We start from the raw sequence: 13,440 nt of genomic DNA on the forward strand, positions 1-13,440 counted from the left end.
AAGAATGAATCTGATTTGAACTCATTAATGTTTAGAGAAGGAATTTAAGAAACAGGGAGAACCCATAAACTCTAAAGATGATCCTAAAGTAAAAGGCTCAAAGAAATTAAGGCTCAAAGACCCTAGATGTGAAATTTTGAAGTTGTAATCAGTATGTTCATAATTCAAGTAGAAATAAAAGAAGCTCAAATAAAAACTAGGATGACCAGATTAATCATTTTTAAAGGGCCATCTTGTGCCAGTGAGATGGCTCTTCAGATAAGACGACTCGCCACCAAGCCTGACAACTTGTGTTTGATCTCCAGAACCCACACGGTAGGAAAGAACTGACTGTTAATGGGAATGGAACAGAAAGATATCGTTTTAGTTAAGTTAGAGGAAGGAAACTTATTGGAAAGAATGGATGAACTACAAGAAAAAAACAGAGAGGAAAGAAACAAGAATTCTGTTTAATATCTTATCTTTCACAGACACATGCTCATTTGAGCAAGGGTTAAATTTGTCCTCTAAAATAAGATTTTGCCTGTAACTTCTCTGTCACTGTCTTTGTCTTAGTGTGTTAGTGATGATTTACATGATTAATAAAATAATTGGGATGTATCACAGGGCTCCCAATGGAGAAGCTAGAGAAAGTACCCAAGGAGCTAAAGGGATCTGCAACCCTATTGTTGGAACAACATGATGTACTAACCAGAACCCTGGAGCTCTTGTCTCTAGCTGCATATGTATGGAAAGATGGCCTAGTCGGCCATCAATGGAAAGAGAGGCCCATTGGACTTGCAAACTTTATATGCCCCAATATAGGGGAATGCCAGGGCCTAAAGAATGGGAATGGGTGGGTAGGGAAGTGGGGGGCGCTATGGGGGACTCTTGGGATAGTATTGGAAATGTAATTGAGGAAAATATGTAATAAAAATATTAAAAAAAAAAAAATAAAATAATTGGTCACAAAATATTAGGATAGTTATGCAGGGAGAGATAACAAGTGACATATTTTATAGGCTGCTAAACGAGTAAGAATTGAGAGATAGTAAGTGATTTGTTTATGTAGCCTATATAACGGCTCAAGAGCATCCTTGGATACGTGGCAAGTTAAAGATCAGCCTTGGTTAAATAAGGTTTATGGGAAGAAAGTGGGAATAATGGTTGATGACTGGTATTTTTGTCATATGTAGTAGAATTGAATTCTATTTCCAGTTTACTCCAAGAAAGGTCCCCAGTCACCAAAGCCCAACAATCTTGGTACTGTCTACCTGTAAACAGCACCAGTTAAGGGGTCTCTACCCTGAATAACAAACTCTCAGTTCTCTCGATTCACACTCCTGCTTCCACACACATTTTCTGTTTTTGTTTTTTTGCTTTTGAGGCTGGGTCTCAAATAGCTAGGTGTGCTTCAAACTTGCAGTGTAGCTGAGGCTGGCTTTAAACTCTTGAGGCTCCTACTTCCATCTCTCAATTGTGAGGACAGCAGGTGTGTGCCACCTGGCCCAGTTTCAGATTAATCTTAAATCTAGCTGTGGCCACACCATTCTTCTTTAACATCTCAAAAGTAGTGATCTCTCGATTCTGGACCTTATCCACTATCTAAAAAGTGTTGAGGTCATCAGGCTGAAAACCTTCCAAGACAGCAAATTCCATGGACTCTTTACTCAGAATAGATCCAGATTTTGAGTACTTTTAACCACTTTTACAACTGCAACTATTACCTAAATCATTGTGTTTCACCGAGACTTCTACTATACCTTGTCTCAGAGCTACTTTTTATTCTCAATGTAAAAGACAGATCCTAGGTATAATACAAGTCTTTGCCATGCCATTGCTCAAGACTGTCTAGTCATTCCCATTTCACCATGCATAAAAAGCCACAATCTTTATTGGCTTTCATGGTTCTAAATGATCTAGCAGCCTGCTGACCTCAATACTTCCCCTGAACCTCCCCTTACATGGCTTGAGCTATACTAACTTACCAGTTTTCACACACACCAAGCATCAGTACACGCCTGCTCTTCCATCTATCTGGAACATTTCTCTTCTCTAGCCCAATTATCACATGGCACACTGCATCATTTCTTTCAAACTTCTGCCCAAATGATGTCACCCCATCAAAGCATCTTCCTTTGTTAGTCCTATTTGCACTGTCGCTCCCTTGCTCTGAGGACTGGATTCCAGTCCTTGAAAGGAAAACGCTTTACTAACTGAGCTATATCCTCAACCCCTATTTGTCATATTTTGTTTGTTTGCTATTGTCTCTTTACATTCCATAAAGAAAAGAATTTTGTCTGTTTTGTTCAAGTATTTGTTAAGTAAATAAATCTTTCCTTGCATAAACCTTTTATTCTAAAAAGACTTGTTGGCTTCTGTTTGTTTCTCATTCAATTTTTTTTGCAACTTTTAAAAATTAAAATATAATTACATCTCATTGCTCCCTCCAGTCCCTCCGCTATCTTCTTTCTACCCCCACTCAAATTCATAGTCTCTTTTTAAAAATTCTTATTATTTTATATATGTGAGTAAATACATAAATACAACCTACTGAGTCTGTTTAGTGTTGCCTGTATGTATAAGGTTTGGGAGCTGACCATTTGGTAAGACTTGGTATTTTTACTGTCCTAAAATACAGCAATAGTGATTAACATCTACTACGCCCTTCTACCATCCCAGGATACTGGATGCATGAGTTTGTTATCTTACTTAAGTTCATTCAATTGACAACTCCATAACATAAAATCTATTTTATGTATATTTTATTTTTTGCTTTGGGTTTTTGGATATAGGGTCTCATGCAGCCAGGTTGGTTTCAAATGATCTATGTAGCCAAGTCTGGCCTTGGACTCCTGATCATTCTGTCACAACCTCCTGAGTTGCTGTTGTTTAGTTTTTTGTTTACTTTTTAGTAGCAAGGAATTTTAAATATCTATTTAATCTCCCCAAATAGAAGGTAAACCCTATAATGCCTGTGCCTGGAACACTTAATCCTGATTTAACAAATCTGGTTTTTTAATTTTAATTTGAAAATAAATATATTTGACTAGTATGGCTATTTTCTCTTTTCTCTATCACAGTCTAATGTTGTCAATTTGAACAAGTCAGCATCATAGTAAAGAAAAGTAGAGTTGGCTAATAAAACTATTTGAGATTCGTCTTCACTTTATCTTCACATAGGTGTACAACCCTTTCAGGAATCATTTTCCCTCTCTAGCTAATCTTAGATGTGCTAATCTATAAAGAAAGTTGACCTATGTAGATTCTAACAGGCAAATAGAGTTCTAAAAATAATATAATTCCATAAACATTTATTATGTGCCAAGCCAAAGTAAAAGGCCAAATTCTTCCTTGTGTGGTTCTGTTTTAGCTAACTAGAATACATTCTAAAGAGTGTTATGTTCCTTGTGGATTATTTCAGTGCATAAATATGTCCCAACACAAGAAATGAACTACAAATGTGATAATATAATAATATTACGTTCATCTAAACGACACTACTTAAGCCAAGAAGAAAGCAATAAGAAAAAGAAAACTTGCCAGATCTGATGACTCATGCCTCTAATCTCAATATCTCAGAGGCTGAGGCAGGCAGAGCAGCTGCCTACAGAGTTGTGGGGTTAATTTCTATGATTTTGAAACCAAGCTGGGTTACATAATGGGTTCCACAATGGTCTGGCTAAAATAACAAAGATCCTAGAGCTGGAGATATAGGTTAGTGTAAGAGTACTCACCTTAACAGCACAAGGCCCTAGGTTCAAATCCTAGAACTATCAGATAAAAAGTTACGAAAATTTTTATTTTAATTACATGTACATGTTAAAAAGTTTGGGAAATTCTGTGTATATGATAAAGGCAAGTGGTACAAGAAAAAGATGGTAGGTAATTGCTGACTTCAGAGAAAACAAAAATCTGTACATGAAAGGAAAAGCAAAGGCTGGGATGCAGCTCCACTGGTAGGATGCTCGCCCTCGCTCACCATGGACAAGCCCCAGCATAAGATGAGCATGGCAGTACAGGTCTCTAATCCCAGTACACAGTAGAGCAGTAGAGGAAAGTAGAGGGAAAGGGATCAGAATCTCTCTGTCATCCTCCGCTACACAGTTATTGAGGCTAACCTGAGATATGCATGGCCCCACCTCAGAGAGAGAGAGAGAAGAAAAAAGAGTAAACGCCATCTTAATCCACTTACTACACTGCTCTGATAAAGACTGTGGTCTGAAGTTAACTTTAAAAGTGTGTTTAGTGAAAGAAAGAAGTTAGCGGAGCATCTGAGAGTTAAATTCTCATCTATGATAACAAGAAGCCAGTCTGCTCGTAAAGACAATTCAACAGTGGTGGAGCTGTCCCTCAGCACGAGCAAAAGTCTAACCCCCAGTACCACAAAAAGCAGCAGCAGTAGAGAAAGAGGAGGGAGAGACGGAAGAGGAAGTGGTGTAAGTATATTCACAAACAGGGGCCCAACGAAGAGAAACAATTATGTATCTAGCATATTTGCACTTTATTTTTTATTATAACAAATGTAATCCATCTGTGGTTTACTTTACTTTAAACATAAAAGAATTGAAAATCAATTGCCCACTGTTTCTCTCTCCCATTTCTCTACATTCCCCTGTATTCATAACATCTAATATGAGGCTAAGTAGCCATTATCTTTTTACAATTTGTTAAGTGTGTATGTATGTGTGTGTGCATGCACACATGTGCACATACATAAGTGCAGGTGCCTGTGGCATCTACAAGAGGGCATCAGATTCCCTGGACCTGGAGTTATAGGCAGTCTAAGCTATTCTACGTGGGCTCTAGGAGCTGACCTTGGGTCCTTCGCAAGAGCAGTATGCTCTCTTAACACTGAGACATCAGTCCAGTCCTGGTACCCAATATCTTTAAAAATTATTGTTGAACAAGTGATTGTGTAAAAGCCAGGTACGGTTGTCTTACCACAGAATTAATTGCACTGGAAATAAATTTGCAGATTACTATTGAAGTGCTCCCATTGAACACTACTTCTTAGAAACAGTGTTAACATACATTGGGGTCCCACAAAGACAAGTTTGAGAGGGTAGGCATGTGAGGGTAGATCTGGGAGGAATTAGGGGGAAGAGTTGGAATTAAATATGACCTAATATATTGTAAGAAATCTTCAAAGAACTAATTAAACATATATTTTAAAAAGAAATCTTGCCAGGCATAGTGGCTTTTGTAGTTATATGGACATCAAACACATTATTTCTTAAGCTAATAAACATAGTATCTAAGAGTTAACTCAATAAAAGGTAATGATAGCAGTGATAGAGTTGGTAAAAAACATAATTCTCGATTTTTGTCCCAAAGCAAGATTGAAAAAAGCAACCAAATCCTGTTCTCTCCTATATGCCCATTCTCCTCATCTGCAGCCATAAACCAAGAACAGGAGGGCCACTTGATTTTATGTTGACCACTACCCAGTAGTTACATGATTTGAACAAAATAATTTAACTTCTTTGATTTAATTTTCCTTGCTGAAATATCAAATTAATGATGCATTGCTTACTCTTTTCATTACTGTAAGCATCAAGTAAATTTATGGAATTTGAAGTACTTTGTGACAGTCCAGTGTGGATGGCACACAACTGTAATTCCATCAGTTAGGAGGCTGAAGCAGGAGGGTTATTGCAAGCTCAAAACTAGTTTTCATTACCTAGCAAATACCAGACCAGCCAGAATTTTACAGTAAGACTCTATCTCAAGATATCTGGAGTTGCAGGTATGGGGTAGCAAGATACCAGCAGGTAAAAGGCATTTGTCTACAAGCCTGATGATCTGAGTTCAATCCCTACAACCCACAATGTGAATGACAGAACCAACTCCTGAAAGGTGCCCTCTGACCTCTGACTCACATGCCACCCACATGCAATTAGTTAATTTTAATATTTAAAATTTTTAATGATAAAGCATACTGTGAATTATAAAATGCTATATAAATTTGAGATTGTTCTCTGCCATAGACTATACATATTTTTACCAGTAAAAAGCAACTTTGTCGCCCAGTTTTTTCTCATGGACATTTCGATCCAGCACGTTGTAGCAGATGTTTGTAGTTGCTCCTTTCATCCACTCAGTGAATATTTTCCCTTTAGTCACATCAAAGTTGTACTGGAGGAATGGGCCAGGGCATGCGGTTTTCCAGTAAAATTCCTTGGCAATGTTTCCCCAAAACTCTGCAACAAAAAGAGATGTCCACATATCCCTAAGTATCAAACATATTTATCATTAAATGGATTACTAGTACATGCACAGGACCAAGTTACAATCACCCTGTCCTAGGACTCATTATCTGTCGACTCTAGTCATCTATTAATCTCACACCTACAGGCTATTCCCAAATGTTGATCCAAATTATTCCTTGTATACTCAAAGCTAACTATCCAGAGCCAAGAGTGGTGCCACATGCCTATTATGATCCAAGCACCTGGGAGATAGAGGCAGAATTATCAGGAGTTCAAGATCAGTCTTTACACAGGGAGTTCAAAGCCAGCATGTGCTATGAGACTTTGTTTCTAGCACACACACATACACACACATTCAAAAGTATCTATTCAGATTTTACCACCTATTTAAATCATATCCATGTAGTACCTAGCACAATGAGCAGTATCCAATAGTCAATCAACAACAATAAATAAATAAATTCTTTACCCATAAAGTCTTCCACAATCATCTCTTTGCTTAGTTTGTTCATTATTTCTTAGTTATTATTTATTGAGCATTTCCTCTTATAACTACTTACACAAGTATGATTTTGCAGGTTACTAAGTCAAGACTTGAATTTCCCTGAGAAGACATTCTCACTAATTTCCAAAAGATAGGTATACATTTTACTCTGGAAACAAATGAAAATTGTATGAGAGGAAACCAAGTGAGGTTTGAAACTATTTTATGATTTGAGGCTGAAACACTGAAAATAATGAAAATATCAGCAGAAATTAATTCACAATTTGGCATAGTGGGACTAGATAATATAATTGAAAACTAAATCACATGGTATGCCACCTTTCAATCTATTAAGGAAATAAATATTAAATAAACCCAAGGTACTACTGAATGTATACCTATAAAACAAGATTTTTTAAAAATTTAACCCTATGCTTGGCTACATGAGGTTTGTCTAGGGAATCAAATACTTTAAATACTTTTATATATCAACAACACTGTAACAAATGTCTAACAAAGAGAAGTTATAAAACTTTTTAGAATATGTATTTGCTAACTTAACTTTGTGTGTGTGTATATATATATATATATATATATATAAAGAAAATAACCCCAAAGAGGGAAGAAGGCATTACCAAAAAGGTTTCTATAGCAACACTACAATAGTGAAACTAGAAAAGGGTACAATAATGTAGGCCTGTAATCAGACTGCTTAGAAGGTAGAGCCAGAGAATCAGGAGTTCAAAACCAGCCTTAGCTAACATGAAATTTGAGGCCAGCCTGGGCTACATGAAACACTGACTATAAAGAATTGATAAATAATAAATCTAGGGCTGGAGAAATAGTTCAGTTTGTAACGTGACTGCCACACAAGCATGAGGATCTGGAATATGGCCACTCATTTGTCATTCTAGTGCTTTGAGGGCAGAGACAGGTAGATCTCTGGGGCTTGCTGAGCCACCAAAGTTGTCCTCTAGTCAACACACACACACACACCTTAAAACAAACTCCAAAGTCCAACAATTAAAAAGTGGTAAAAACTAGTAATTATATATGTACATGGTCTCTCTCTATATATAAATTATAATATAATAAAATACTGAGTGACCATTTTTTAAAGAAGCCAGCCGGGACTATGATCTAAGACCCTCACACATACACAGATGCACAGAATGTTTTTTACAATGACATATGAAAGCAGTGTTCCCAGAATATCAGCCTAATGGTGTTAGATAAGTCTACTGGAACAACTGAAGGTGTTAAGACTAGGGAGGAGGGGACAAATTAGGAGACTGCTTCCTGCTTTTTTGATTAAGGTATCTATGAGAATGGAAGAAAGGGTCAGTCTGAGAGTGATTTTGAAGTAGTATTGACAGAATTTGATGAAACACAAGTTGTGGAGTCAGAGAATAGCATAGTATTCACATGATGTAGGTTTAAATCCCAACTCCATGAAAGCCTTGCTTTACGTCAGTCTTTCTAAGCTTCAGTTTCCTTCTCTGTAAAATGTGGGTTGTACCCACATCAAATCAAACTGAAATACTGCTTAGTAAACAATAATAATTCATAAGGTATAAAAGAGATATGAGAAGGTGATGATAGAAGGAATTTATAGTTTGACACTACCAGAAAATTAGGGCAAGAAAGAAAAGAATAAATTGGGGAAGAAAGCAGATTTGTAAACCTTACTCACAGACTTGTTTTGTTCAGTATAACGTCATCAAAGTGTGTGAAATTAAAAAAAAAAAAGTGTGTGAAATACAAATAAATTGTCTATAGTCCTGTGAAACTTGGAAACAAAATGTAAGTGAAAAACACGGTGTGAGGCTATATACATGAAAGAGGAATTACTGTGTAGTGCTAGCTTACCCCAGGAAAATAGATGGAAGTCACAATAGAAGAAAATACACAGAAAGAAAATGGAAAAGACACCTGAGGACTCAAAGTTGGACACTACTTGTAGCAATGAACAACTTCGCACTTGATTCGATACTGTTTTGCATTGTTCAGTATCTGCCTCATCCACATTGTTCTTAAACATTTAAATCATTACTTATTTAATGGCTGCTGGGTATCAACAATTCGATAATGGACCCTTTTATTACCCACTTCGGACTTTTTAATTTATGAATCTAGCGTTAGTATTCCTATCTTAGAGATGAATAAATTCAATATAAGTTTTTAAATCTGCCTAAGACTGCAAGCAAAGCTATGTATGTATTTTTCGGGCAGGATTTGTGGCTTGTGTTTACCTTACTACCAAATATCATGCTCCCTCTCAGCCAGGACATGGTGGTAGGACAGAGTCTCACTATGGAGCCGTGGCTGTTCTGGAACTACCTATGCAGAGCAGGCTGGCCTTGAACTTACAAAGACCTGCCTCTGCCTCCCCAATGCAGGGGATTAAAGGCCTGGCCAGATCGTGGTTTTGCACCCTAAACTGTCCTGACACTTAAGAACGTGTCAAGGCATAGAATTGTCTCTCAGACTCTGAGTTACTAGAATTTAGACCCAAATTTGTTTTTTTAAAGCAAAAAACCAAGCAGGCTTGGTGGTAAACCTCACTCCGTCTTGTTTTGTTCACTATACCATCAAAACAACCAAAGCATCGGCATATTGACAACTCGTACAGTTGTGTATTGGGATTGCTGTCATTTTACACAGAGGCAGGACTCCCTAGATGGGAAACAGACTTGCACTGACGCTGAGCAAAATGAGATGGGCGCATTCGTTAAAGGTCTGAGGGAGGCATGGTTGAATTGGAGGCAAAGGTGATTCTCTTCAGGGCTCTCCTTCCCTCAAGGCTCACCCTTGCTCCTTGGAGCCCTTCCTTTCACCTCGAGGGCTCTCTTTCTCACGGAACTTTCTCCTCACCGATCCCCGCTTCTTCTCACGGAACCCGCATCTCCTCGTGAAAACTCGCATCTCCCAAAACTGCCAAGTCGCCAGAGAGTCCCCCAACTTCTAGGAAGTCTCGCCTCACAGATGACTCCTTCTTCTCACAGAACGCCACCTCTTTCGAATCCCTTTTCCATCTCCCTCAGGGACCCTCCATCTCCTCCCTTTCTAACGGAGCTCGGTAAATCCCCCTCGGACTCCCGCTCCTCTGCTCACTGGCGCCTCCAAGAGTCGCCCGGGCCCAGCCTCACCCCGTGGCTCCTCCACAGAACGCCGGTGCAGCTCGCGGTAGCGCTGCAGAGAGGGGACGTGCGCCGAGCGTCTGACCTCCGGCGGCGGGGACCAACCCCGCACCCGGCCCTCGGCGCCGGTCTCCTCACGAGCCCGGCTCCCGCTGCCGCTCTTGCGCCGCTCCTCGGGAAGCCCCATCGCATCAAGTTCCGAACACCTTAGCCGCCGTTGCGGTCGCTGCGGGTGCCGGGGCGGGGAAAACAAGTCGACCCTAGAGGCGGGGCCTCGGGTGAGGGCGGAGCCTGAAGCTAGAGGCCGTGCGCTAGGCATCCAATAGGGGGTAGGGCCGTGTGTGAAGGGGCGGGGTCAGCAAAAACCGCTGAAGACGAGGGGGTAAGGGCGGAGCTGACTTGCCGGAAGGGGTGGAGCCGTAGTGAAAGCAGAAGGAATGGTCAGGGAATGACAGGAGAGGGGTGGGGCCTTGGAATGACAGTGGAGGGGCGGGGCCAGAGGTGACAGGCGAGAAGGCGGGCCCGTGGAGTGATGGGGTGTAGCCCGGCTGGATGTGACACGAGAGGAGGCAGGGCTGTGGAGTGACCATGTTAGGGTCTTGGAGTGACAGGGGTTGGGTTACGGCGCCGCGCAGCTTGGGACGTGAAGGGCTGGCTAATAAGAGGCATTGTGTCATCCGTTGTGCACTTTCCGTGGTCTGATTGCGCGATCCTGTCACTCCAGAGTTGGATAGCCAAGTGTAGTACAGTTCCTTCTGGGTGACACTCCTCCAAGTCTCCCACCGAGCAGCACCCCTATTCTGTTCACATGGAAAAATTCCTCCGCGACCTTGAGGGCACAGATTCCCAATATGAACCTTCCTGCCAACTCGTTCTGATTCTCTCCCACCTCTTAGGACATGTCATTCTTTTTGCCTCCATAAATCTCCATCCTGATGTAAAGTACAAGACTCTTAAGTGAAGACGAGGAGGATCCTTCAGATATTGGCTCCAAATGCACAAGTTCTCCTTGCACTAAAGGTAAATTCAGAAAAGGAAGGGAAATGTCACAAAGTCGGGGAGCAGATAATGATCAAGTAATGGTCAGGTCTGAGTTCTTGTGTTGTTTGTTTTTACTAACATAAGCAGAAAGCCCGATCTTAAAATACAAGGTCTATGCAATATAAAATAATACAAGTATAAAGAGGAAAAATTTACCTTCTTTAATTCACCTAAGTACACACCTATCTGCCACAAATTGAGTTTACTTCCCTCCGACTTCCCTCTATCCTCTTCACCCAAAAGGAAGCCGAGCAGGACACCCTCCACTTCCTTCCTACAGTTATCACCAAGGACTACCTCATCTTACAATTCAGACTGTCAAGACAAGGATCTTTAATTATTTAGCTACAAGAGTGAACCTGAGGTCTGAAGCAGCCAGCTCCTGCCATTTAATGTCTACTTAGGGCTTGTGACCCATCAACTCACCTGCTACACTGATCTTTGTCCAACTGACCATATGCTTAGCCCACCCTAAACTGAAAAACGCATGCTCAGACATATGATCCAGAGCCTACCTAATCCTGAGGGGAGCTTTTAAAACTCACTAAGAACATACAGACCTTGTAGAATAGACAAGGGTCTCAGCGAGGGAACAGATACTTTCTCAAGGAGACATCAACCCCTCTGAACAAATACACACTTCATTGAAATTGCACAAACTATATTAAGGAGGCAGAGCTTTTTCTGGAGGTCTCAGACCCCTCGGAAAAGCCCTGCTTATAGGATGCAGATGGCATTACCAGGCTAAGAGACAGGCTTTCCTCTAGGGGATAAAGACTTCACTAAAGATATCTGAACCCCGATGAGAGGGTTCAATCCTTACTGAGGGCCTTCTACATACACTGAAGGAGTGGACAGCACTCAGGCCACACAGATCTCACTGGGGACAAAACTCTCATTGGAATAGAAGGAGTCACAGAAACAATGATCGCTATAGACACCAACAATAAGAACCTCTCTATGGGGAAGAAGGCATAAATAAGTTTGCCTATTGATCTGAAGACCACCATCCCTTATTCCCAATTCCACTGCCCAGCTCTGACCCGCCATTCTTCCTAAACCTGTCTCCTGCAACTGTTCCCTATCTACTGCTGCCCCCTGCTGTCTATAAGTAGCACTGCAGCTCCGTGTTCCATGGTAAATGCTTAAACAGTTCAAGTCACACTGAGCCTGGAGCCAGGGATCAGGAAAGAAAGGAATATTGTGTGTCCACAGCTTCAGAATCCCATCTGTGGACTGAATAGTAGGAGTTTGGACCCATAACTATCATTCTTGGAGCTAGGAGAGTGGTTCCAGAGATGGGCTTGGCAAGCACAGCAACACGCTCTCCTTACCTTCCCCTCTTCTTTCTTTCCTCCTCCTCCTCCTCCTCCTCTTTTCCTTTTTTCTTCTTTTGATGCTGTGTCAAACCCTCACAGAGGCAAGCACTCTACCAAGGAGTTACTTCCCAAGCCGGTTCTTAGCCATCTATCCTTCCCATCCTACCACCCTGCTCTACCACACCATTATTATTATTATTACTTCTTCTTCTTCTTCTTCTTCTTCTTCTTCTTCTTCTTCTTCTTTTCTTCTTCTTCTTCTTCTTCTTCTTCTTCTTCTTCTTCTTCTTCTAGGTTTATTTATTTATTATTTATTATATTATTTTAGATTTATTTATTTATTATATGTAAGTACACTATAGCTGTCTTCAGACGCTCCGGAAGAGGGTGCCAGATCTTGTTACGGATTGTTGTGAGCCACCATGTGGTTGCTGGGAATTGAACTCAGGACCTTCGGAAGAGCAATCAGTGCTCTTAACCGCTGAGCCACCTCTCCAGGCCCCATTATTACTTCTTTTACTTTAGCTCCAGAACCACATCAAGCACTCTTTAAAATGCCAAAGAATATTAAGGTTCCAAAGACCATGCTCTGGCCTACTGAATCGCGTTTCCTGGAGTGGAATCTGAGGATTTGCTTCTAAAGATTCTAACGTTGGGGGTGGGCTTTCAGGAAGGGCCAATCTCCTATCCCGATACATCAGGGCGATTCCAGAAGGAGTTGGGGTTTAAAAGAGAAGTGTGAGCAATCTGGGGGAGGGAGGGCACAGAAAGGGATGTGAGATCGAAAGAAAGGTTCAAGAGGGGCCTGCAGGTGAAAAAGCAGTCGGGATGAAGTAGGGGTTGGAGATTGAAAAGGAATCTTGGGGTGAAATGAAGCCAGAGTCATAAGTCAAAAAGAACACTGGGCTTATGAAGAGTAGTCTGAGAGGGGTCGGAGAAGTAGTTTGAGATCAGAGGAGGGGAATCTTGGCGACCACAGAGAGATTTGGGGTCCAAGAAGTGAGTGGTCCAAAGAAGATCTGAAATCAAAGAGAAATTTGCGCTCAAAAGTCAGTCTGTGGTTCTAGAAGCATATGGAATCTGGGCTGGATTCAGACTGGAAGGAGGAAGGGCCAGGGATTGTTTGAGGATCCCAGAGTAGCGTCTTCATCCTGGCAACCTTCCACTGTCCTCTGGGCTCCCATCCTCCTGCACCTGCCTGCAGGCTGCAATCAGTAGACTGATTGCAGCCTGCAGGCAGGGGCGAGTCATACTAGGACACTGCT

The 13,440-nt window shown here is 41.0% G+C and overlaps 1 protein-coding gene across 3 annotated transcripts in view; it reads right to left on the bottom strand.

Moving 5' to 3' along the window:
• Acss2 (acyl-CoA synthetase short chain family member 2) overlaps positions 1–10,149 on the bottom strand; it is a 44,509-nt gene extending 34,360 nt beyond the window's left edge. For 2 of the 3 annotated variants that reach the window (XM_021181137.3, XM_021181131.3), the window contains exons 1-2: positions 9,825–10,149; positions 5,987–6,182 (exon numbers count right to left, since the gene is read on the bottom strand). In XM_021181137.3, coding sequence (XP_021036796.3) covers positions 5,987–6,182; positions 9,825–10,134 — 506 coding nt within the window. In that variant the 5' untranslated portion in view covers positions 10,135–10,149. Of the gene's footprint in view, positions 1–5,986; positions 6,183–6,751; positions 6,771–9,824 lie in introns of those variants that run through there. The other variant, XM_029470289.2, reaches the window with a different exon arrangement.
• Between the last annotated feature and the right edge of the window lie 3,291 nt (positions 10,150–13,440).

The sequence above is a fragment of the Mus caroli genome, unplaced genomic scaffold (assembly GCF_978045245.1).
Source record: "Mus caroli unplaced genomic scaffold, Mus_caroli_1 scaffold_2, whole genome shotgun sequence".
In the NCBI taxonomy this organism is placed as follows: Eukaryota; Metazoa; Chordata; class Mammalia; order Rodentia; family Muridae; genus Mus; species Mus caroli.